General features: G+C 35.8%; 2 protein-coding genes across 2 annotated transcripts; one reads left to right on the forward strand and one right to left on the reverse strand.

Annotated features, from left to right (window-relative positions):
* The first annotated feature begins 863 nt into the window (after positions 1-863).
* Positions 864-12275, forward strand: LOC133870835 (dihydroorotate dehydrogenase (quinone), mitochondrial). Its single transcript, XM_062308073.1, has 11 exons — positions 864-2121; positions 3468-3550; positions 5390-5713; positions 5957-6212; positions 7614-7694; positions 7781-7888; positions 7969-7998; positions 8944-9081; positions 9872-9909; positions 10031-10130; positions 11986-12275. The coding sequence occupies exons 1-11, from the start codon at positions 1987-1989 to the stop codon at positions 12058-12060; spliced, it is 1368 nt and encodes a 455-aa protein (XP_062164057.1). The 5' UTR covers positions 864-1986; the 3' UTR covers positions 12061-12275.
* A 1785-nt stretch (positions 12276-14060) lies between these two features.
* Positions 14061-18294, reverse strand: LOC133871786 (EIN3-binding F-box protein 1). The gene is made up of 2 exons (XM_062309202.1): positions 17952-18294; positions 14061-16815 (listed from the first exon to the last, which is right to left on the reverse strand). The coding sequence occupies exons 1-2, from the start codon at positions 17974-17976 to the stop codon at positions 14891-14893; spliced, it is 1950 nt and encodes a 649-aa protein (XP_062165186.1). The 5' UTR covers positions 17977-18294; the 3' UTR covers positions 14061-14890.
* Positions 18295-27854: the final 9560 nt, after the last annotated feature.

Here is a 27854-nt window from a genome sequence, read left to right on the forward strand (position 1 = left end):
GCCAAGTAGGGGTGTGCATGGGGTGGGGTGGGGCGGTGCGGGTTTTCGCCTTTTTTGGCCCCGCCCCGCACCTTTGCGGGTTGAAAATTTTCAACCCGCAAACCGCATTTGATAAATACTAACCGTGCGGGGCGGATCACTGTGGGGTGGGTTTGTGCGGGGCGGGGATTTTAAGTGGCATTTACGTAATTTTGATTTTATTTTGTAAAAAATAATAATTCAAACAAAATACTAGTTTTTTAAATAAAAAATTAAATTCATATTTCCATTCAAGAACATTTTTCATGGAATTAGCCTTTTAAACTAAAAGCCCTATTAATTATAAGATAAAATTCTAAGAAACATGATTTCTATTTTCTCCGATCAACAAAGCATAATTGAATAAATGTAAAGAATAAAAAGTTATAATATTTCACTATTCCATGTAATCAATTTTCTTGTCTTTTCCAAAAGTAATGAAAATATTATTTCAAATAACAATACAATAAAAATGTGTACACTTTAACATCTTATGAAATTGAACCATAAAAATTGTATTTCTCACACAATGAAATTAAACCATAGAGCTAGTTTTTTTTTTTTTTTCTTCCCGTTTGTGCGGTGCGGGGTGGGGCGGGGCGGGGACCCGCATTTTTTAAAAGGCTAAACCCGCAACGCACCCCACCCCGTAAAAATTTCTCAAATTAAGATCCTAACCCGCAAAAAAATTTGAAAACCCAGTCCTCTGCGGGGCGGGGCGGGGATTGCGAGTTTTGCACACCCCTACTGCCAAGGATGTCTAGAGCATGCGTGAGAAAAAATTCAGAAAAAAAGTATAGAGCATGAGGATTAAATGGCCATTATGGAATCCGTCCTACAAGAATTGGAGCATAACGAAGTGGAATTTGTAGCGATTGTTGCTCGAAAACTATGGCTACGTTGGAATGTGGTGGTCTTTGAAGGAACTCTCGGCCACCATTCCCTATTCACTCCTTGAAGGCTTTTCAGAATACAAACTTCTGTTTGAAGACGAGAGTAACAATAGATCAAACTATGTATCTCAAATGACAATTTTCATTCAATTGAGATGCAGCTGTGCGAATAGACATGCAAAGAGAGATGGATATCAAAATCATCATCCGAAATTGTAAAGGCGAAGTTTTAGCTCCGTTGATTGCTCCAAAGGGCCATAGGTATTGCAAAAGCCAGCAGCATAAATACAAAATATATAAAAAGACGCCAAGGGAGGCTGTTCTTCACACTTTTCACTCCCCAGTAGCCAGTAGCCAGTAGCCAAAACTAACAGAAATTACACTCTCCGTCTCTCACCCATTCTCTCTCGCTATCTCGCTATCTCACATCGCGCAGAACGAAACCCTATTTCGCTGTTCCCAGACTCAGAGACCCCATTTTTGTTCTGATTTTCTCTTTGCCTCTTTCTCTGCCGCTTCCTCTTTTAATTTTCACAGTCCGAAACTCCTTTTTGGTTTGTCTCTGTGAAACGCATTGTTCTGGTTGGGAATAGGCTGGGGCGGTTATTGAAATGGTTACGTTTTGGGCATAATTATCAAGCCGCAGAGGCTAGGGTTAGTTCTCTCTATGTTTCGCTCTCTTCGTGAGTGCCTCTCTTTTTCTCTCTGAAATTCCCTATATTTCGCTTGGATAATTTTATGCTATTCAAACCCTAGGTTTTGGAAGTGATAGATACAGTTTCTTGGGTTTTTAATTTTTACACATTTGCTTGGCCTTTGCGGGTTCACGGGTTCGGACAAGCACTTGCAAAACCCTGAGCAAGTCTTCACCACGACGATTATACCTCTCTTAACCTCTCTTTCAACCTTGCAACAAAAATCGTAGAAACCTCTCTTAAAAATCTTGTTTCGTGATTTTGAAATTCTCTCTATTAGTCTCTCTGCTTGGTGCATTAGTGAAATTGTTCTGGGCTTCTTTCTTTAGTGGGTTTTTAGTTCGAACTGCTGGGAAATATTTTGTGGGTTTTTCTTATTGATGGCGTTCAGTGCTTCAAGGAAATTATCCAGACATCTTTGGAACAAAAAAGTAATATTGGGTCCTCTTGTAAGTGCCAGACATTGCTCTTCTTCTGCACAAGCTGCTCCTAAAATCCCTCACTCTCCCAAGAAGGTATGCTCTGTGTGTGTGAGATTCTGTATCTGTTTGGTTGCTGAGAAATGGAAACTAGCTCCCTGGTAGGAAATAGTGTTTTTATGTTCAGGTCAGTTGAGCCTTTTGTATCCTGGAAAACGAAAAGAAAGGTTATTTGAAGACTTTTGGAAATTGAATATTTTTAATTATTTTATATTCACTTGGAGAAAATATTGAATCATGTTAGGTCATCATATCTATGTCCTGTTCTTGAAGTTTGTGTCGTAGTTCTCTCATTGTTGTACTGAATCCATGCCCCATCTGTGTTGCATAGTAGGCTTTTAAGTTTTAAGTTGTGGCCTACATTAGTTAGTTGGAATTTCGTACTTTTGCATTCCATGTTCCAATTTCTGCATGAAGAGAAGGATTTGTAATAGAACAGTATGTACGGGTCATTTTGATATGGTTGAGTGTATATGTCATTTGGAGGAGATTCCATTTCCCAGGATTGTCAGTCAGGGTGGTTTTGATAGTATAATTTTGTAGGGAAGAAACTGCGGAACTGTCTTTTGAAGTTGCCTAAATATCTTTTTGTTTTTTGATTTCTCCATAAGTGGAGATGTCTTGCTTTAGTAGAATATATTTCATATTCCATCACAATCCTGTACCTATTAGTTCAGAGAGTAGCTGGGTATCAATTAGTACTAAAGTATGGTTGCTCTGGTGCCTTTCTCCACTCCCTTCCTTATATCTTAACCACTCCTTTGTTTTTGTCTTCTATATGTTTTCTGGCAGGGAGTTTGTTATCATGTTTGAAGCTTTACCAAGTTTAGCTAGCACCAATTTCTTTTAGTCACGGATAAATGTTCTTGCTTTCAAAAAAGGCTTGGAAATATTATTTATTTCTTTCATAATCACGTTGAAAAGGAGTGAAATCTATATGCAACTGCGTTGGTATACCATTTGTCTTGCATGCACTTCTCTAAAATATAGTTGCTTTCTAACTGCGCCTTTTTATATTGAGTTGGGGCAACTTACTTCGTTTTGTCCAAAGAATCAAAGTTTGCATAAAACTTTGAGCTTTCATCAGTGAAACAGTAAAAAAAAAAGGAATTAGTTTATAAAGTGATTTTCTTTTTTATTTTTTTTATTTATTTTTATGACATCCACATAGTGAAATGAAATCAAGTTTTTTATGTGCAGAATATGCCAATTTTCTAACCCTTGAGATAATTTGAATTGCAAAGTTTGTTTCTGGATATTGTCAATCTCTTGTTTATTATATAATACATATTATTTCCTATTGGATCACTGGTATACTTTTTGTAAATGGAAGACATTTTTGTCTGATTCTGAAGTATAGCCTTTGGTTATTTGAACTGTAGGGAAGGTTATTGACGGGAGCCACAATAGGCCTAGTTATAGCTGGAGGAGCTTATGTGAGTACTGTGGATGAAGCAACTTTCTGGTACTTCATTCATGTCTTTGAGTGGTACTTTTGCTTAGGTCATGATTAACCTCTTTTTCCCCCGATAAAGTGGCAGTGTTTTAGTAAGCATTTATATATTTAAACTGACCAACTCTTGGTTATCTTCCAAACAAAAATTAACATAACACATAATGGGTTCTCTTCAGCCAACCCTGATGCTTGACTGAAATTTCTCAGTATATTGCTCTACATCTTTGTGTAAAAGAGGCATTCACTTAATATGGAGATGGTGCAGTTTGATTTTTTTTTTTTTTTTTTTTTCCTTCTTTGCTCAGTCTTTGGAGAAAGCTATTTATTATTCAGATTACAAGGAATATTTTTTGGGAAAAATTTATCAAAATTGTCCGAAAAGGTCTACTCTAGCTACTCAAGAACTTATCTATCTAGACTCTAGTATTGGCTATCAAGAATGTGCTATTATAAAAGCCCACCAAATAAGTATTTCCCTACTATATATTTCGAAAAAATACAGTAGTAGGACATGATATTCTTCTTTGCTATCTAAAAAAATTACAATCACTAAGCTTCACATAAACTAAATTTACTTGTTCACGAATAGGCTCCCTTCTCTCTCTCTCTCTCTCTCTCTCTCTCTCTCTCTCTCTCTGTCTCTGTGTGTGTTGGGGATCGGTGTATTTAGGTCCAATACATTGTTGCGGGCCCGTGGATATTTCTATGTCTAACCATATGATAACTAGTATGCCTATTGTGATTCCCAATACTAGAGTCAAAATAGTAACAAGCACCCATATAATTCCATAGACTTCTTTTAAAGATTCTACTCTGTAAAAAGAATTAATATCTTGTATTTTCGTTGTGTCAATTATCATTCAACGATAAACTTTTCCCTTTCATTTGGTGAAAATTAAAAATATCATGTAGCATTCTCAAATCCATACCCTCTTTGTAAATGCAAAGTTTTCTAGTCTGTGTCTCCATGTTTTTAGGGAAGGGAACTCTCAATATGTAGGACAAGGTTTTGGTAATTAGTAGTTCTGAATTGTTATTTTCCCTGAACTTATGTTCCATCAAATTCTGTTGTATCCATGAATGATCTTTTGGTACTCTTCTTTTGTCATGACAAAGGTTTTTGTTGTTATGCTAGTGATTATTTTTTAAACTCCTGTAGCTCTGGCTTTTCTTTGTATTTTGGGTTTGCTTTCTTGTATTTGGGGTATTGTTGTGTGGGTTTTGGGGGTATTGTTTGGGGGGTTTTCTTCTTTGGGGTTTTTTTTTGTATGAGGGGGGTTACTTTGTATCTTGGGTTTTATTGTATCATGGGGGGTTCTTTTGTATCTTGGGTGTTTGATGGGGGGTTTCTTTTGAATCTTGGGTTTTATTGTAATATGGGGGATTACTTTGTATCTTGAGTCTATTGGGTTTTATTTTATTATGGGGGTTACTTTGTATCTTGGGTGTTTGTTGGAGGGTTTCTATTGTATCTTTGGTTTCATGTGGGTTTTGGGTGTTGTGGGTATGTAGTTTCTTATGGGTTTTTCATGTGGGCTAGCTGAGTTGCTCCTGTGTACTTAGGGGCGTCTTACGCTTTTTTAATGAAATTTTCTTACTTATCAAAAAAAAAAAAAAGTTTTCAAATTGAAACTTATTTGCCTGTGTCTAGGTTTTGAATATGGCCCTTTCTTAATCTTACATACATCTATATTGTGTGATCTTTCTATATTTTTTGACTTCTTGTACACAAGTTTCCTCTATTCTAGTAAAAGTTATTGTAACCTCAATTGTCTGAATTTGTAGTTAACTTGAAGTTTAAACATCAGTAATATTAGTTGTTAGTTTTTGGTTATGAATTTTTTGCAGTGGCTGGCTATTCTCGGCAACGAAAATTGTGAATCCTTTCTTTGCCCTTCTAGATCCGGAGGTTGCTCACAGACTAGCTGTCTCTGCGGCAGCCCGTGGTTGGGTTCCAAGAGAGAAGAGGCCTGATCCACCCAATATAGGCCTAGAAGTTTGGGGAAGGAACTTCTCCAACCCTATAGGTCTAGCTGCCGGCTTTGATAAGAATGCCGAGGCTATTGATGGGTTACTTGGTTTAGGCTTTGGCTTTGTAGAGGTTGGCTCTGTTACCCCTGTTCCACAGGAGGGAAATCCAAAACCTCGCATCTTTAGATTGCCCCAGGAAGGGTAAGAATGTATAATATCCTATTTTCTCAAACTCTGATTTCATATCTTGTTTTGTAGGCAGTATCACTATTTTGAATTGATCCTCTGTTTTGTTTTTTTAGTTCTTAATGAGTCAAATTTTCTTTGCACTTTGGATAGTTGGTGAAGGATCGACTTGTGAAAATTTAGATTTCTGATAGTATAAACTTAAAGTAAAATTCTTCTCTGATTTATGTGCTATCAAACCGCTTGAATTGTGGCCAGTGCTATCATCAACCGGTGCGGTTTCAATAGTGAAGGAATTGTTGCTGTTGCAAAGCGGTTGGGTGCCCAGCATGGTAAGAGGAAGTTGGATGAAACTTCAAGCAGTTCATCTTCCTCCATTGATGAAGTCAAACATGGAGGCAAAGCTGGACCTGGCATTCTTGGGGTCAATCTTGGAAAGAATAAGACAAGTGAAGATGCTGCTGCTGATTATGTACAAGGGGTTCATACATTGTCCCAGTATGCTGACTACTTGGTAAATTTTCTTTTCTGATTTATTGTAGTTTATCTATTTTTATGTTTTTTATGAGACTTTAAAATTTTGCCTATACATAATAGATAATAGAGTTCTTTAGCTTTTTGTGTCTACACGGATAATTACTACACCCTGCTGCATGGAATAGGCTATATGCTTTCACTCTATCTGACAATTTGATCTTGGTTGATAGGATTAAAATGTATATAATAAATTGGTTAAAATATGATTGTGGTTCTTATAGTCTTATGTATTTCAAACTTTGTTCCTGTTATTCTAATTGGGTCAATTTGGTCCTTTGATTTTTTAAATGATTCAACTCACTGTTGCTTAGATTAATGCCAGATAAGTGCAACAGAAATTGCTGATATTGCACATAAATTTGACGGGATGATACTTAGTTGACATGGCGTCACATGGCATATGCTGGGTCTAATTAGATGTTTCGACTTGAAAAGTTATACTAAACCTCCTATTATACACACACACACACACACACACACACACTATTCTGCAAAGGATGATTTTGTAGTTAAACAGTGTTGGAGTTGATGAATTTGGAAAGTACTTTGGTGACTACTCTAAATAAAATGTTATATTCTGAACAATAAGACTGATAAAATTGTTAGTTTGGGTAAATTGGATTCCATTTATTTGTTGTTGGCGTTTCATTGTGGTGGGGGGAGGGGTTACAGAATGTTTAGAAGCCTGAAGGGGAGATCGGATGGTGGTTCCATTACCTTAATACATGAGATTTCAGTTCTTATCAACCACCACGAGTAGATGCTACTGCACAGTTACCTTGTCTAACAAATTCTTTGCTTATTGTCATCGGATTGGTTCTACATCTCAATGGATTTGGAGCAGAGTGCTATCATACTACGCTTAGGCAGTTTCTTAGATCACTTTTAAATTATAGTTTGCAGGTTGGGACCCTCCTTTCTTATCTTCAGCATATACCTGAATCATATTCCTGTGGTGTATAAAGTTTTCCTTTTTAAAGGAGCCTGATTTTTCAAGTTTTCAATATGGAGTTTCAGCATATGATTATCTTATAAGTCATGTCAGGAGCATCTAGGATGTTGATACTCTCAGTACTTTGCATCGATATATGAATGTTGAGATATTTTATCTTGAGTGATCTGGATTCATGAAGAAGAAAACTGTTAACTAAGGTAGTTGAAGCTGAATTATCATTTTTTTATGGCCTTAGAGCATGCTTGGAACTCATATCTTACAAGTCGAATCTTGCCTTATTTTTTTGTGTTATTCCTTGAGGGAAAATGTTTTCAATTAGGTTTTCATGATCTACACATCAAGAGGCTTCAGTGTCTCTTCAGATGTTTCGAAGTTTAAGTTTCGTTTCTCTAATCTGAGAATGCATGTGATATTGCACTGTAGGTGATTAATGTTTCATCACCCAATACCCCAGGGTTGCGTATGCTTCAGGGAAGAAAGCAATTGAAGGACCTTGTAAAGAAGGTATGTCATGGCATGATCTTACTCATCTTTCCATATAATTAACAGTGTGACCAGAAGTTATATTTTGTAACATTTGCTTTGTCAAGGTTCAAGCTGCTCGTGATGAAATGCAATGGGGAGAGGAGGGCCCACCCCCTTTGCTTGTGAAAATCGCTCCAGACCTGTCTAAAGAAGACCTTGAAGATATTGCAGCAGTATGCATATGCGCATGATTTATGATACTTCCTCTATTTCCTAATGTGCTGTTCTAATGGTTCCTTGTCTATGTTTATAGGTTGCCCTTGCTCTCCGCTTGGATGGATTGGTAACTTTTTTTTCCCCATTATAGACTCTCTTTTCTCCTATTTAGTGTTCCATGTACTGTCTCTTTCGCCTGTTATCATTGCTTGACTTGTCTTTGATGGTAGTGTTGGGAGGCCCAACTTTGTGAAACAACCTAGAGGTTCCATACCCAAAAAAAAAAAAAAAAACCTAGGAGTTCCATAGATTATACTGTAATTACATTGCAATTAGATAAAACCACCCACCTTAATCTTATCGACATCAAACTTCAGGTCTGCCGTGATTTTGTACAAACTTTGGCAAAATTTAAGGTTAAATAATTTGTTGTTGTTGAGTTTTGAATCTAAGAAGTAAGAATTGATCTAACATTGCTGATTCAAAATGATATTTGAAAGAGCAAGAAGTAATATATTTAGGCTTGAATTGAGCCCTCTTAATGCGTAAAAGTTCCAGAATTATGGTCAAGGTTTGATGAAAATATGCTTTAGTGTCTTCATTGTTTCATTCAGTTTTTTTTTTTTTTTTTAACTTATCAAAAAAAAATTGTTTCATTCAGTTTTTGGAAATTTAAGATTCTCTCTTTTTTATTTTTTCTTTGTGCATCAGTGCATGAAGAAGCTCTGATTACTCATTCGACAGTGGACCTGTATGACTCTCATCTTTGAGCAATAAATATCTTCCCCTCCCCCCTCTTCTCATTTCTCGAAAGGAAGTACTGAAGTACCTTATTTCATACTGTAAAATGTTGTCTGTATGGTGTTCTTATTAATAATAATGGATTTTTTTTTCTTCTTTTGGCTGGGATGTCAATGTGGTTTGAGCTCATGATTCTAGTACTGCTATTGCTTCAGTTTTTGATATTAGTATTGGAGGGTGAAAACTACCCTGTAATGCGTTCCAATCTTTGTTTCTTTGATTTATATAAATATATATTTTATTATTATAATTTTATTTTGTTTGTGTTTAGATAATATCAAATACAACAGTTTCAAGACCAGATCCTGTAAGTAAAAACCCAGTGGCCGCAGAAGCTGGTGGCTTAAGTGGGAAGCCTCTTTTTAATCTCTCTACCAACATCTTAAAGGACATGTACATTCTAACAAGGGTATGTTGGCTACTTTTGTAATTCACATAACATGTTTTTCATTCAGCTTCCATGCTGTGATATACATTGAGTGAACACAAAGTGTTTGCTGTTTGTCTGTCTCTCTCTCCATGTTGACCATCATCACTTAGACACTAGATATTAATTTTGGCTACTCAGGTCCTCTAGGTCAGCTACAGAGAACCAAAGGACCAATTACAATTGCCCTATTCAAAAGTATCCAAAATGGTGATGTATTCCTTGGCAAGGATATGGATCTGAGCGTTCGACAATTGCTGTTGGACACATCAGATTGGTGGTCTGGTAAAGAAGGGAATTCATCCATGGTTCTACAGGACACTTTATTCATAATGTTACCTATTACTAGGATTTTTCAAAAAGCATGAATCACTCATGCTGGTGATTTTATTCTCTGAGCTTGTTGTCCCATCATGTTTCATGGGGAATGGCAGAGGAAACCTTGGAATGTTGGCTGATTTAGCCTTTGCCTTGTGTTATATGAACTTAGAATGAGATGAATAGGATATCAACACACAAACACAGATACAAGCACCTGAGTCCATGCATCTTAGCTCATTGTGGTGTCTTGCTGAGTTGCTTATACTGATATATGTACAGAGATCCATATCCATTATTATGGAATTCTCAGTTGTCTTCTGTGAAGTATTGGGCACCTTTTTGGATACTGCTCCTTCTATATTTTTAAATCTGGATTTGTTTTTCTTTTGAGGTTCTTCATGTGTGCTGTCATGTGTGAGAGCTTGACACTCTGTTTCTCTCTCTTTATCAGGGAAAGATCCCTTTAATAGGCTGTGGGGGCATTAGCAGGTAAAAGCAAAACACTCCTTCAGGCTTCAGCATTGTCTTCATGATACTCGTCTGTCGCCCACATAGCAACTGCTTTAATAAATTCTATTTTCTAGAACCTTATAGTATGCATTTGATTCAGTGGTGAGGAAGCATATCAAAAAGTTCGAGCTGGAGCAACTCTTATTCAGCTTTATACAGCATTTGCTTATGGGGGACCTGCCCTTATTCCTCAGATGAAGGTATTTTGTGATGCATTTATGATGTTGGACTTACAGGGAAATTGCAAGAATTAATTAATAATGTTTGGATGTACCATGATGATGATTTAAAGGGGAAAGAAGTTTGTTTCAGTCTCTCTGTGTTGTTTTTTGTGTTATGGAGTTCTGGGATCATCTTTAAATGTGTCTAGGGTTTGGACTTACAGGGAAATTGCAAGAATTAATTAATAATGTGTGGATGTACCATGATGATGATTTAAAGGGGAAAGAAGTTTGTTTCAGTCTCTCTGTGTTGTTTTTTGTGTTACGGAGTTTTGGGATCATCTTTAAATGTGTCTAGGGCTTGGAGTAAAGTTTTACTCCAGGGGGTTACTATTACGGACCCAAAAGTGGGGAAATTGAAAAAAATTTATGAATATGCGAGATTAGGAAGCATAAAAGTTGCAATTTGTTTTGGGTGCTATACTCATGTTTTTAGGTAAATTTTTATTGGTTAAGTGATTTATGATTTTTTTACTGAGAAGATATATTTGTCCGAAGGTAAGAATTTTAGCCTTTCTTTTGGGAGTTTCTAACCAATTCTTTGTGCTTAGGTATCTCTAATTAGTAGAGTGAAAAATAGTTTTCATCTTTAGATGGAAACCTTTTCCTGCAATATGAGTTGAACTAGAATCTCAATATATGGATATTTATCTGGTAACTCCACCCAACTTGTTTTTGGGGCAAGTTTTGGAGATCATTTAAACTGTATAAACATCTTGTTCTTTTTTCATCTTCTCCCAATAAAATTTAACTTGTTAGTTGGTTTTATCTGAGCAGAGGTGTTAGGTAGTTGTTGGAGGGTGATTTCTTTGTGGTGATTATTTCAATGAAGTCAGCTTCTCAAGTTGAATGTAATGCCCGTTTTGTTCTAAAAATTCATGATCTATCCTCTATGGCTTTTGTATACTATGAGTATAAAAGTAGTAGCTTATTTTGAAGCATATATCTTGGCAATTAGAGAGGCATTTTCTTAGGAAGGTTATCAATCATTCAATCTTTCTCATACCTCCTAGTTCATTTGGAAGTTTTTGTTTAATTTTTCTTGTTCACAGGCTTGTTTTTGGATGTGATATTCTCCTCGTCTCTTTGTCTGCCTGCCTTTGTATATTATATAGTACGAATAATATATATATATATATATATATATATATATATATATATATATATTTTGGTTTTAAAACAGATAATTCATGTAATGATAGTAACTTCAAATTGAAGCTATACTAACGCAGGACAACACATTCAACTTTTGGTCAAATTGGAAGAAACATGTAAGGATTTGTAGATGGAACAGAACTAGAATAGATTAGGAATTGAAAGACAGTTATTGCCTGAAGAGAGTTTTGTTGGTTGTTACGAAATAAAAAAAGAGTTCGGCTAGGTGGGCTGTTAGTTTAGATAAATTGGTCAAAACTACTTATGTTGTGCAGGAGTGTAGAGAGTAGAGAGAGATGCTCAACGCAAACACCCTGGAATCTTTTGGCATCATACTCAACAAGCTTGAAAGTGCAGCTGTTCTCTCTCCTTGCATAGCTTGTTTTCTCTGAGTAGGACTTGGAGGAAAATAGAATTTCAAACTCCAAATCTTTCCAGACCTGTGATTACTGCTCACATTATAGAACAAAGATAAAATTTTGTTTGATGTTCCATTTTGTATATTGGTAGCTTGTTTTCAGCTGTATTGTTTCTTCTATTTTCTTTTCCTCTTTATTTTATTTTTGTTAGTCGATGCATTGTTGGGGATTCACAGAAGCCCCTTTTCTTTTTTTTTAAAGGTTTTTTTTCCTCCTTTGTTCTGTCTAATGTTGTGGCATGCTTTTTTTTTTTTTGGAAGGCTGAACTGGCCGAGTGCTTAGAAAGGGATGGTTTTAAGTCCATCCTTGAAGCAGTTGGTGCAGATTGCAGATAACGTCTGTATATGTTTCGAGGACCAGAAGTACAAAGAGATTCCGGAGCTGTATTTTGTCATGTCTTGAGTGTTCCATTCTTACATCAAAATTGTTGGTTATCCACTGTTATTTCTGCTCTCCTTCGGGTTGTGGGGGTGGAGAGTTTTTGACTTGTAGAAAATGAAAAGTTTTGAGGTAATCCAGTTAATAATAAAAGTATAGATTCCAAGGCTTATTAATTTTTTATATTGTTTAATTTGTGATTATAAACAAACACATTGTTGATCCTAATACCATTATACTAATAACTTAATTTATGATTACATTAATTGCATTGTTACGTATCTAATGATAATATGTAGATTATATTCATACGATAATGATATGATCTATACATGATATGATCATACTATATTCACATTATTAATTCGAATGATAATTCATATGATATATAGACTATAAGTCTATAATAATATGATTTAAATTGTAAGGACATACTTGTGAATTCTGATAATGATTAAGTTGTGATCATAACAAATGCATTTGTTACTCCAAATATTAATCACTTAATTTGATAGTATTGAGTCACAATGTCATTGTTGCACTTGTATACATTTGTGCATACATATCGAACTATATATTGTATTCGTACAATGTTGTATGCTTGTGCGACATTATGATACTAAAAAATAATATCATATGATATGAGATTATTTATAAATTTATAAGACGTAATGAAGGATGATAATATTGATATTAATATTAACTAACATATATAAATATACATACTTATAAGTTATATTTTTATATAACCGATTATATGTACGCATATGAGTCGGACGAGCAGTGGCGCAGCCACGTTAAGGTCAGCAAGGGCTGTGACCTCTACAATTGGTTTTAAAAAAAAATTATTTTATAAGAAAATTTGTTAAGTAATTGATTCACGCTTACACTGGAATTTTAACAAGAGCTCGTTAAAATTATGATATATATATATATATATACTACACATCTTTTTTTCAAATTTACCATTGGATTTATGGGATCACGTTAAGGTTAGCAAGGGCTGTGACCTCTACAATTGGTTTTAAAAAAAAAAAAAATTGTTTTATAAGAAAATTTGTTAAGTAATTGATTCACGCCTCCACTGGGATCTCAACAAGAGCTCGTTAAAATTAGGATATATATATATATATATATCCTACACATCTCATTTTCAAATTTACCTTTGGATTTATGGGACCTACATTGGGTCCCACAAATTTAATGGTAAATTTAAAACTTTATTGTATAGAGATGTGTATGAGATGTATACAATGACGAAGCCTTGTTAAGGCTAGCAGGGGTCATGGCCCTTGCAATTGATTTAAGAGAAGTTATTTTATAAGAAAATACGACATATATATGTTAAAGTTAACTTATTCGAAAGAATAAGAGTGACATCAAAGTATTAGGAATAGGTTATTGCCAAAGACTCATGTACTGTAAGAGATGATATTTTTACATTTCTTATACATCTCATTTTTAAATTTACTATTGAATTTATGAGATCCACATTGAGTCCCATAAATTTAATAGTAAATTTGACACTTGATTATATGAAAATGTATAGAATATATATAAGAAAAGAAATGTAAATATATCATTTCTCGTGCTATAATACAACTCCATAACTCCATGTTTTGTATGTCAGGAAGCGGTGGTGGCTGACCGCAAAGCACATGATAGTACGCCTCAAGATGTCGAGATTTTAGATTTTACTTCTTAAAAGTGAAAGTGTTCCAAATGTGACTAGTTATTTTTACATCACTTTGATTAAGTCTACACTAAGACACATTGGATGTAAAACTCACCCATGTATAAACCCTTGTGTTTTGGTATAGAGTTAAATGTAGACCAATGGGATGTAAAAAATTCATTACCCGTACCAACTCCATATTCAGATCAAATACCCCAAAATCATCAATGGGAAGCAAGAATAAAAGCAAAAGGCACAACATATTTCATTGACAGCTACATCTAAATACAAAGACAGAAATTTTTTATTTATCATCCCCCAATAGGGTGAAAAGCATAATACATCACAAAGGGCAGATAACAATTTTCATTACATCATAAGGAGGAGGTTGCATAGCACAGTTTGCAAACAAAGGAAGCCTGAAAAACTAGGGCTTGGTGAAAAAAAAACAACCCTCCGTGAGGAAGAGGTTGTCATGGCAGAATTTGTATATAAACCTACTGCCACGGCCAAAGCCCCAGAAACCACAAGGCACCAAAAATTTCAAACTGCCACAGCCAACCATCACAATAAACTGGATCCAGGAACATAACCTGCCCTTTGAGGAAAACAGAGAGACCCAACCATCACGTGCAGAACACAAGTTCAAAAACGTGAAAGACTCGGTAAAAGACAATGGACAGACTCACAACTGGGAAGGGGAGAGAGAATAGCCCTAGCACATACATGCATGAAGGCTAGGCTAAAAACACCAGGTGCTGACACCCAGCAATACAAAAACCATGACCACTCGTAAGAAACCATAGATTCAGGACTCGGTAACTACGTTCTCAGGGAAATACAGCCATCATGACAAAGTGAAGCCCCCATTACTTGGGAGCAAAAAAACTGGAACAGATTCCAATTAAGGAAACCTGTAAAAAAGAGTCAATGGCTGTACTCCCTGGAAAATGGAACCGGGTAACCGAATTACTGAAGACCCATAGCTTATGGACCCAAAAAATACACAACCTGCTGCTCACAAAACCCGAGTGGAATTCTGAGACCTAATTTAGTTCAACCCTGTCCTTCCATGAATCAGGAAAGGGGGGTTTCAACACGCCATTCCCTGCTTAGTGAAGGATGTCACACCTCCATAGCTGCTCCACAAGCAGCTCAACAGTGCTAATGCTGATGGCATTGCAGTGTTGGAGATTCAACCCCAAGAGGTTCTGGCCCAATTTTTCCAAGGCAGTCAAGCTTTTGTCCGTTATCAAAGAGCACCCTGAAACTGAGAGCATCTGGAGATTGAGCTGTTGGTTTGCCAGGGCCAGTGCTGCAATCCCACAATCGGTGATCATGCACTTTGAAACATCAAGATCACCAAGCAATTGGCAGTTTTCTGCTATTGCAACCATGCTTGCATCACTGATCTTCCAACAACCATCGAGATTTAGCATTTCAATAGTCCAACCATGCAGTTCAGCCAAGGATAGAACCACTTTGTCTGTCAAATTCACGCAACCGCTAAGATTAACCTTCACCAGACCAGCCTCAAAGTTGTCAAGCAGTGGGAGAAACCCAGCATCTGTTATTCCCTGAAGCCCACTCAAGTCTAGATGCTGCAGTTGAGGACACAGCTTCCCCAACACAGCCAGGCTAGCATCACCAAACCCAGGGCAATTACGGATGGACAATGATCGCAGGAATTTGCAAGGAGATGGTAGATGCAATCCCATATTTAGATCCTTAATACCCAGGCAGTTCACCATAGCAAGAGCCTTCAATTTTGCACCACAGTTAAGTAAACCAAAAAACCCAACTTGGGTGATCCTGTGGCACTCTTCCAATTGCAGGCTCTCAAGTGACCCTGCAGCTTTGGCAAAAGAGACCAGCCCACTATCAGATAACAAAGCACACTTACGGAGACAGAACTGTTTTAAGTTTGGGCACCCTTTGCCCACAGCTTCAAGCCCGGTATCTGTTACTCCTCGGCATGATGTAATTGAGAAGGATTTCAATTTCTGCAACCCATGACCATTGCTCATGACCCAGAAGCCCCTCTCACTCACATTTGGGAGGCTAATGAGGGCAAGATCAGTTACAGCCTTGCCATAGTGTCCAATAACAGCCAGAGACACATCAGTAATGTTCAAAGCCTGCAGCTTCACCTTAGTTAGGACATAAGAGGTAGAAGCTAATAAACTTGCAACTCCATGATCTCCAAGAAGGGGGCAATCTTTAATGGAAATGGACTTCAGATTGGGGCAGCAGCGCCCAATAGCTTGCAGGCCTTCATTCCCAATTTTTGAACAGGACTCTATTGTCAAATCAGTCAGATTAGGACAGTGTTTGGCAACTGCAAGCAAAGCCTTGTCAGTAATTTCAGAGCACTGGCAAATTTCAAGCTTTTCAAGCTGGTGACACCCATTAGCAATCTCACACAGACCTTCATCTCCTACAGAAGAAAGATTCCACAGAGAAAGCACCCTCAGAGAAGGGCAGCCACGAGCAATTGCCCTGAGACCAACGTCAGTCACCCTGCGAGCAGAATTGCTTCCCCGGATCAAAAGCTTTCCCAAACCACCACGACTAGCAGTTCCAACAGCAATGGCAGCAAGTCTAACATCTGTTGCCTTCTTCCCTTCCAAGCTCCTAGAAAGGCATCCATCACTCTCAATTTCTGGATCTTCAGCCTTATTCTCAGCACTCTTTTCCTCAGGCTTCAAATATTCAGTGGTTGAGTTGCTGCAGAATTCATCCCTACAGATATTGCTCAAAAGAGTAAGCCAACGCTTGGAAACAGATGCACAGGCACTCTTCTCCTGGCCTCCAGGCAACCTCCTGAAGATCTCAAAGAGGCATTCATCTGGCAGAACATCAATAGAGACCTGCTTCTTCTGCTCAACCCTTTCTCCACTGAAAACAAATGGAGCGCTGATGCGAGACCTCTTGCGAGGAGGAAAATAAACATCCACATGACTACCAAGTGACAAAAAGAGGCTAGATTCCTTGGGGTTTGGGTATATTGACCCCCGAGGGCAAAAATCATCATCTCCTGAGAACCCAAAACCAATAATTCAGACAAAATATTCGAACAGAATAATCCAAATAATTTTCTACATTCAATAATTTCCACAATCCACATCCTGATGTATATCAAATATCAAAACGTCTGTGTGTGTGTCAATTAAATTTGTATACAAACAATTAGTGATCCCTTATTGTAGCATACTTTCTCATAAAAAGTAAATAAGAGAAGAAATTATAGAATTTCTATATTAGAATTTTTGCAATAATGGCCCAACGGAACATAAATACTCCATGCAGCTTGCCTAATCCAACTATTAAATTTATGGGAAACAAACAACATAAATCATGAAACTCACTAGTTTCATTTCCCTTCTTTTTCTTATAAAAGAAAAAAATAACGGTCCAATACCAACACAGCTCCACAGACTAAAACAGAGATCATAATCTAAGATCTCTTATCAGATCCAACATAAAGAAGTGGTTATCTCACCTCTGACACATACATCCAACTCCATCCACTACAACCAAATAAAAAATTTCATAACTAAACACAAACATAAGAATCAAAACTCATCTGATCAACACTAAGAATACCCGATCCAAAAGTGAACCAGCTTTAACAGACTCTTGTGAGTCCACTATTATCATGAAATCCACAAACAGATAAAACTAGAAACATCCTAGGCTCTACAGTAAAACCTTAAATTACACAAGAAACCCATAACCAAAATATCAGAGAGACCAACAAACCTACCTGATCAACTACAAGTTTACGAAACAACTAGTCCAATATATATATCCATGAATTTCACAAGAAGAGTTGACCCACGATTCAACCACTCCCAAAACCAAAGAAACCCATCTCAAAAGTCAAAACTACGTATCTGATCTACAACTATACCAGCTAAACAACCTCAGAATCAGATGTTTCAAACAGACCCATCCATGAATTTCACAAGAAAAGTTGACCCACGATTCAACCACTCCCAAAACCAAAAAAACCCATCTCAAAAGTCAAAACTAGGTATCTGATCTACAACTATACCAGCTAAACAACCTCAGAATCAGATTTTTCAAACAGACCCACAAATATATATATATATATATTCATCGTAAAAACATGAACTTTGAAAGAAGCAGGTGAAATAATCGAGAGCTTACCACTGAAACCGAAGAGCTTAGACATGGGAATAGCTCAAAAAACCCCGGGAGGTGGAATCTGCACCGGTTTGCACCAGACAACCCTCCAAAGAGAGCAAAAAAGAGAGAGCCGAAGAAGACTAAGGCTGACACGACGACGTACAGAGCTTCAAAGCAGGAGTTCATGAGAGAATTGGGATCTACGAGGACATGGAAACCCTATCAGATAGGGCAAAAAGAGAGGCGAGGAGATGGAGGGAGAAAGAGAAAGGCAAGGAGAAAAATGAACGGTGGGGTGTGGGTCTATCGATAGCTTTTATTTTGTGGGGAATGGGGTTTCTGTACATGACAATACACGCAAGTGTCACCACATGCAATGTATTTGTGCCTAGAAGTGGGGTTTCTCTGTTATATTCCCCCACCATATGGAAACCAGATTCCAGATGGTGGTTTTTGGTTTTCGGTTTTGCTTTTGGACCAGGGTGGGGTTGTTTACATGGAAATTAATCTATTCCAACTCTTTTAACCTATACGCCAGGTTCAATTCATAAAATCACTCCCATAAATTCCTTTTATAATATATATATATATATATATATATATATATATATATATATATATATACATATATTATACACAAAAGTCTTGTCACGTGGACACGTGTATAGGACACAAATCAAAATCTTTATAAAATAAATAAATTTTTTTAGGCCATTAATAAGGTTAATTATTTAATACACATAAGAGCATTCACATCTGATTAATCAAAAAGATAGTTATATTCGGCTCTTCTAGTGCGTTTGAAATTACGATTTCATAGATAAAAAATGTAATTTTAATCAATTTAAAAGAGTTTTTGGATAATGCTTCCTTAACAAAGCTATAATAATAATAATAATAATTATAATAATAATCTCTTTTTATGATCTCTTTTGTTTTTGTTTTTGTTTTTTTTTTTTAAAAATAAAAATATTAACAAATAACAAAATACTCAAAATTACATTTATGTCAGATTAGAATATTTTTTTTTTAAAAAAAAAAAAGAAAAAGAAAAATTAGACTCCTCTGGAAAGTACGTAAGAAGGGGAATGCACTGAATTTGAATCCGCGTTAATTGACTTTTTGTTGGTTTAAAAGGAGGGCGACGACAGAGGGGCCATCTTTTAAATGTTAGGTTTTTTCTCTTGTAGCCAGATGCATGCATGTACCAGCCATAACTCTCGAACCTTCCTTCGATCTCACAATAAAGCTGCCTTGTACCTTCAATTTCTTAGCCTAGCCTACTTCAATTTCCATTCACAACTTGTCATACATGAACTGCATCCCATCGACTGTTTTGGGCCCTAATTGCCGCATTCTCCGCATGGGTTATCCCGAGACTCTTTACTTGAACGTGACTATAATAATATATGAGCGTGACATGAGAGGTTTAGACAGTAAAAACTATATAAGTTCTCTAAAGTCTAATTGAGCCGTATAATGATTCAATCTTATCATAGACTCAGTCAGACTCAAGGTAGCTCATACTAATAAGAATGAGAATTTTCATTTCGAGAATCGAACTTTCACCCGAACACATGGCTACATGCTCAACCATTTTGAAGATTTCTTTGAGGCCACTGATTTGTTATTACATTCTCCATACGTGTTGGTTCATGGATCAAATTCGTGTGCAAAATCTCAAATATTGTACCCTTTAGCCACGCGTATGGTTCAGTCACCCTCAATTCGATCATTAGAAGTGATCTAACCATCTCTAATCGGTCTTTGAGGTTGGCTTATCGGCAGAAAGTCAAGGATGGACGAGAAGGGAGCAAATGACCTCATGACTCGCCTAAAAACATTAGAAAAATAAATGAGCTCAAGATGTGATTGATCAATTATATATTTTTCGGTAGGTTCTTTACCCTTTAACAGAAACCATCCACTTCCAGTCCTCCATGATATCCCAAGTTGAGTGATTTCTAATCAAATTCTTCCCTATTACTTTAACATTTTCCTTGTACATTCATCTCATCCCAACTTTATCATTTTCAAAGTTTAATATATATATGATTCATTTGAAATATCTATCCAGGTGCAGCTCCCAAACCACAATACATCCAACTTGAAGTACTCTAATGAGTTTTGAAAGATCCAGTTGGACCACCATGTCCTAGGATCTATTAAGGGAACATGGCATATGGGTATTTTATATAATTATTATATAATTAGGCTGCACGGGGCAAGTGGGTCGGTTCCATTATATATATATATATATATATTACATAAAAAAAAATCTTAATTAAGATAAAAACAATAGAATTTTCTTAATTAATTAAAACATCTCACAAGCATGTTCTTTTTAGATTTTGCAATTTAGGGTTTGGTGTGAAACCATGGTCTTATTAGTTGTTGCCAGTACTACACATGGTGGATCTTATCAGTTTACTATAGACTATAGTTTTTATCATATATGTACTCATACAGATCAGCCCCCCCCCCCCCCCCCCATATAAATGACGCCAGTGGCGGTTGACGTGACACGATAGTCTACATGGTACCTTCCACATTTATAAATTGGCATAACAATTCACATGGCAATAGTAAATTACCACTTATTCTAAAAGTTTAAGCTAAAAAAAATGTCTAATTCTCAAAAGCTTAATCTGATAAGTATATCATGACATAATCACTTAGCGCAAAAGCTTAAACTGACATGAACAAATTGAAATTAGAGGTAACTGGCAGAGACAATATTTAAATTCTTGATTTTTTAAATAATCTAATGTTTAATTGACTTTTTGATGCTCTGATTTTATTTTATTTTTTTTTTTTTAAAAAAAAAAAAGTTATTGCCATTTTTGATGGCTAGAAACGTATATATGACAAAGTCAAAAGTTGTTGGGTAGGGGGTCTGTATGGATGGGCCTGCGGTTATAAAAATGGGAAAAGGAGGATGTACGGCTCCATATGAGACAACTTGTTCATTACCTTTTAAGGCCACCACTGTTTCAAACTTTCTTTTATTGCTCAACCTTTTTGACCCAACCATGTTTTACTCGTTCAACTTGATCATATTCTAAGTATATATTTCCATCTTAATTAATTAAAAAAAAAAAAGGTATATATATTTTTATCAATATTATCTCTAATAGTATAATCCCATAGTACAATGAATTATCCTCGTCATTGAACTCGTATATGAATGAGCATTGTTCTCCCTGAAATCCGACGTTCTCCATAAATTGCGAATAACTAAAGCGAGTGGACGGGTGCCACTAGATACGTTTACATTATTATTTAATGACATTTTAAAATTATGTTTGGTATGTGAAATAATTATTTTATTAAAAAAATTGAATAATTTTTATTAAAAATAAAAGAATGTGGAATGAAATAGTATTGGAATAACTATTCTAGAGCATTATCAATGGCTTAGAGCATCTCCAGCAAATACTCTAAAATCTTTAAAATAGTTAAATTTGACTATTTTGAGCCCTTATCTTTTTTCTTTTTTTTTTTTTTCTTTTTTTTCACTCCAACAGACAAGTTATTGTAACTTTTTTTTTTTTTTACCAACATGATTCATTGCTCATCTATTTACAATTTTTTTATTAATATTTTCTCTCTCTATCTCTCTCCCTCTTTGTCACTCCACCCGCATCCCTCTCCCTCACTTCTCATCTCTGTTGGTCTCCCCCTGAGTCCCCCACTTCGATGCCATCAAAGGCCGCCAGAGACCACTGTTCCGGCCCCGATGAGCTTCGAGGCTTCTCACCCTCTCCCTCTCTATCACTCCACAACGCTGCCCCTCCGTCCCCGACCAATCACCACACCAAGACTTTCGTCATTGCCGACTCATTGGGGCTAGCAACATGGGAATGGCCATTGCCCAAACTGAAATCAACCAAAACGCATATTCTAGAACAATCAAAATTAACTAACATCAACCAAAATCATCACCGCAACCAACTGATGTTTTCTCTCCCTCATCACACGTTCTTTCGGCCACCAGAATCGTGCCCCCAGCTTCACCGGCGTCGACCCAGTTCCATCTACCAGCAATCGGGCCTCCGATCATCCTTTGGGTCAGTTGGGTATTCTCCTGATTTCTCTCGATCTCCCACTGTCACTCTCTCTCTCTCTCTCGATCTCCATCTTCTCTAGATCGCACGACGAGGCTGGTGTTCTGGTCTGAGCCTTCCAGAAGGGGCTTCATCTCCTAGGCGAGGATGGCTAAGTCTCTTGATGAGTTGGGGTTGGGGGTTGGGGGTTGGGGAGACTAGAGAGTGAGGGAGAAAAGAAAAAAAAATATATATAAAATAAAATGATTAAAAAAATAATATTTTAAAAAAGTAGAGAGTGAATTGGTACAATTTGTAGTGAAAAGTTAGTAGCTAAAATATAAAAAGTGGTATTTTGAATGGCTAAAATGAAAACCATTGCTGGAGAAGCTCTTAGCCATTTTTACTTTTAGACTAAAATAGCTAACGAATTCAATAGAAAGTCCATCCATCTGATTATACAAATCAAATGCAAAATACATTTGTGATGCATAGGGGTGGGCAAAAACCTGCCCACCCGCACCGCCTCTCGTCCGCTGCCCTGAAAATCTCGATATTTAGTTTATTTTTTGCTAGTACGGATCAAAAAATGATATATCTATGCAAGGTGAGGCGGGTTGAGGGTTGGGGTTTTTAAAAACCCCAGGGAGCCCCGCCCCGCTGAAAGAAAGAAAGAAAGAAAGAAAAAAAAAAAAAAAAAAAAAAAAAAAACCCCATAACCCAGTAAACCCTAGTGCCTCTTCATTTTTTTCATTGGTTCTTTATAGACTCTTCCCAGCTGCCCATTTGTTTTCTTCCTTCACCCCCTTTGTCTTCTTCCTTAACTTTGATGGCTTCACCCCACCGCCGCGCTTCATCTTCTTTGTTTTCCCCTTATCTCGACTCTCACTTTTCAGATCTATCCCTTCTATACCCACACCCCGTAACTCTTCAGTCTTCAGATCATATCGTCCCACAGACTTGGGCATTCCGGTGAGCTGAGAAGCTGTTTCTTTAGCTATGGAGTCCACGATGGTAATTAAGGTGAGTTTTTTTTAAAAAAAATTGTTCATTTTTATTTGGCTTGGTTTAGTTTAGTGTTTGGTTGCTAAGAGAATGTTTATAAATTTGGATGATTTCTTATGTTGCTTCAATTTTGTGAATAATAATCGTTGATTTGTTTGTGATTTCTTTATGATTTATTTGGTTCATGAGAAAATCTGGCTTTGGTTTTTCTTGTTTTTAGATTTAGGTATTGAACCCGTCTCGCCTCGCACAACCCGTACCCCTGCCCCGCTCACCTCGCACCACACGGATTCTTCATTTTTTGTGCGGTTTGCGGGTGCGATTTTCGCAATCCACAGAGGTGTGAGGATAGGGCAAAAAGGGCGGAAATCCGCCCCACCCCTCCCAGTGCACTCCCCTAGCAATGCATATGTGAATAGTGTAACTCCACATGTAGAGTTGCACTATTCACACATGCATCTCTTTTTTTATTTGTTTCTCTTTCTTTCACTCCCTCTCTCTCTCTCTCTCTCTCTCACCAAAACTTATTTATGCCATAACAATATTCTAATATATCTCTGAATATGAGAAATTGTATTTTAGAGTATGTCCATATGAAAAAATATATGTTTACCATTTTAAGGTCACATTCATGCGAACCACCTCATATGAGAACAAAAAATTTGCTGACTTTATAACAAATAATTATCCAAAAAAAAAAAAGACTTATCGTTGAAAAAATGTCTTAGAATTAAAATAAGGGATAATTGTACTACTAGTCTCTGGGGTTAGCCTAAATTACGAATAACTCCTTGTGGTACTATAATTACAAATTACTCCATAAAATCCATTTTCCGTCCACCAAGTAAACAAAGTCCGTTAGTAGATTACAATACAAATGATATTTAGAGGTTGTCTTACTATTTATATGACGTTACAAACTAATATATTCTGTTAACTTGGTGGACGAAAAACGGGTTTATGGAGTAATTCGTAATTATAGTTTATCACAAGGACCCTTCATGAAATTTTTGTACCACAAGGAGTGATTCGTAATTTAGGCCAATCCCAGGGACCAGTGGTGCAATTTTCTCTTAAAATAAATAAATATAAAGAAAACAAATTTTAAAAAAAAATTAAATGATACAGTGAAATAATAGATAATCGGATGTATAGTCATTTTGAACCCATTAGTTAAAATAGATAAAGTAAGTTTTGGTTAACCATTTTGAATATAAAAATGCATAAGCCATTGGGAGTGCTCTCATGACCTATGAGTGAATGATTATTTCTTAAATTGATGAATATTTATTTCTCTTAAAGTAATAATAATGATTATTCAAAGTGTTAGATCACAAAGGCTATTTTATTTTATATTATTCAATTTTTAATAAAAGTTATTCATTTTTTTTTCTAATAGAATAGTTATTCTGTGTACCGAATGTAACTTAAGTTTTTGTTCTTTCCCGAGCAAATGCACTATTTTGTTAATGCTTTTTAAAAAGTATTTTTCATTTTTATTTAAAAAAGTATTTTGATGCGACATAAATGTAAAAATAAATTTAAGTACTGTTTTGTGTTTTTAGTTATTTGTTAATATTTTTGTTTTGAAAACATAAAACAAGAGGAAGAAGGAAAAAAAATATTATTAGACAATTATATTATTTTATCCAAAACTGTAACATTTAACTTTTTTTTTTTTTTTTTCTAAGCTCGTAAAATTTAACTCACAAATAAAACTCGCATCGTCTTTCTTTAAATCGGGTTGGTGAATTTTTTTTTTTTTTCTTTTAAATTCAGTCTATTAAACTGATATCTGTCTCTACAGTAAGTAATTCTTGCATATATTTTTAAAAATACATGTAAGAAGCACATTATATATTAAAAATGCATGTGAAAAATATATGTTCTAAAAACAAACTTTAATTTAATAAATTGAATTAGGAGAATTACTCCTAACCTAATTTTGAAAAAAATTTGTCCATAAAACTGCATATTAATTTTCTCACGAGAGAGGAAATGTACGGATTCATTAGGATATTTTTATTACTTGACACTTTTGACCCTAACTAATTAAGGTTTCTTACTTTATATATATATATATATATATATATATATAGGGATAATGATCTTCTCAAATTATTTGTTCGAATTTCTTCCACTGGTTGGGTAATTTAATTTTTATTTGATCAGGTGAGTCCAAATTTTAAATGAGTAATGATTCACCACCACCTAAATATACCACTTTTCACTATCTTGTTTATGTGGCAAGGTGGTCCCCCACTTTATTTTATTTTTAAAAAATAAAAAAAACTCAAAAAGTAGTAGGGGACCACCTTGCCACATAGACAATGCGGTGAAAAGTGGTATATTTAGGTGGTGGTGAATCACTACTCCCCATAAATAGTCTCTCACAATCACCCGTCTGAATTTTCTCAAATTTAAACAAATAATTTAAGAATATTATAATCCATAAAAATAAAATTTCCCTATCAAATCCAAACAAATAATTTAAGAAATTATAATCCATAAAAATAAGATTTTCCTAGCTACATTGTCTTTTCTTTCCCTAATCATGCACTTTGACTGGACTGGATTGGTATATGCTCTCTCTTCCAAGTTCCAATAATGTTTGTTTATTTTCCCCTTAAATCATCCACCCCAACTCTCATTAAGGGCAATGTTTGACGAGGAAACAAGCAAGCTAGCATGTTCCTCGTCAACCAACGGTCCAACATGCAGACCAAAAAGCTTGCGGTCAGAAACCCACTCGCAAGTCGCAAGATCATTATGATTATGCTTTAATCACTTAATTATTATTCAAACACACCTCCACGTATTACCTATACTATTTAATTGAAATAAAAAGTGAATAATAGATACTAAATTTGAATTCAAAACTTTTGTTTTAAAAATTGGGATAATTATACCGTTGGTCCCTGTGGTATTCCATAATTATTTTTCACTCCCTATGATTTAAAAAGTGCATGAGAGGTCCTTGTAGTATGCAATAATTACAAATCGATCCCTGGCGTCAAATTCTGTTAAAATTTTTAACAGATTCGGTCAAATGCCACGTCAGCGACACGTGTCGCCAATAAAATGGCGACATGTGTCCATCTTGATAAAAAAAATATAAATATATTAAAAAATAAATAAAAAATACTTATTATTATTATTATTTTTTTTTTAAAAAAAAAGAAGCTGAAAGGGTGGCTGCGCGCCACCCCCGGCGGCCAGGTCACCCTCAAAGGGGTGGCCCAGCCACCCTTTCAACTTTTTTTTTTTTTTTTTGAATTTTACTTATTTTTTTTTAAAAAAAATAAGTATTTTTATTTATTTTTTTAAAAAATTATATTTTTTTATTAAGATGGACATGTGTCGCTGACGTGGCATTTGACGGAATCTGTTAAAAATTTTAACAGAATTTGACGCCAGGGATCGATTTGTAATTATTGCATACCACAAGGACCTCCCATACACTTTTTAAATCATAAAAAGTGAAAAATAATTATGACATACCACAGAGATCAACGGTACAATTATCCCTTAAAAATTTAACACTTGGACGACCACTTAAGCAAAGGGCAGCAACTCCTCTTGGGGGACGACTGTGATGGTCCTGAGTGGAGAAACTGTTAAAGAAGATTTATCAGCAAATTTTGTATATAATGGATTACTGAATTTCTACAAAGATGACCTCAGACACCCTCACTTTTTTACGTATGGTGGCTAGTTTTAATACTTCATAAAAAAAAAAAAATTACAAAAAAAAAAAAAAAAAAAACCCAAAGTTGAAACAGCACCCCTTCACCAACTGTGCATGGGTCTCCTCCCCTCCCACCTCCACACGGACCATACTGCATAGGCATTGAGACCCACTCCTTTGTGCCACCTACAGTCACGGACTGCAGTTCACCGCTTCGCACCTCCTACTGAAGTGTAGAATGATCTTTTACCCCCGTAAAGGGGAGGGAGTGGACACCCACCCGGGCCACTCCTTTTGTGCCTCTTGAAAAAGGCAGGGAAAATGAATGCTAGACATTAAAATATTTTCTTTTCAGAATTTGGTTCTAACTTGATGTGTCACAATTTCATTAGATTTATGTTTTTGAAAAATGTGTCATAATCTCATAGGATTATAACATATCAGGTTGGAATTAAATTCTGAAAAAAAAATGTCAAAATGTCAAGCATTAAAAAAAAAAAAAATACTAAAAGGAAGCTGGTGAGGGCATGGCCTCCGCCCGCTCCCAGCCTCCCAGCTCTAAAAAAGTATTAAAAAAAATGTTATTTTACTTTTAAATATGTTTAAAAAAAATTATATTTTTGTTTTCTTATTATTTTTTTATATCATTTTGTCCCTTAGAATTAAACTTCTAGTTTCGTTCCTAACCCTAAGCTCCCTTTTGCAGGGCGGATATCCGTAGAAGAAAGAGGTGGAAGTGGGTGGAGACCAATCCTTTGCATGTCACTCTCGAACAAGGGAAGCGGAGCGCCGGATACCCATCTCTCCCCTTAGTGAAGGGGTGTCATCTTTTACGGGTGTAGGCCAGCCTACAACAATTTTTTTTTGTTTTATTTCTTTTTATGTTTTGAAAGCTCTTATAATATTTTTGTATTTTAGAAAACACTAGTCAGTTTTTCAAAAGATTTTTCATTTGTGAGCCCACAGGCAGTACTTTTTTTAGATGCCGATCCATAGACGATACTATATACACTTCTCAATTTTCACTTTTTTTTTTTCCAAAAATAAATTTAAAAACCCAATAATTTTCTAAGACTTTACCAACACTTTATTTATTTTTTTTATTTTTTTAACAAATAGCATATACTTTTCATTAATGCTGAAAAGGCCCAAAGGCTTACAACTTGAGATTAGAGGGACAAGACC

The sequence above is a fragment of the Alnus glutinosa genome, chromosome 6 (assembly GCF_958979055.1).
Source record: "Alnus glutinosa chromosome 6, dhAlnGlut1.1, whole genome shotgun sequence".
In the NCBI taxonomy this organism is placed as follows: domain Eukaryota; kingdom Viridiplantae; phylum Streptophyta; class Magnoliopsida; order Fagales; family Betulaceae; genus Alnus; species Alnus glutinosa.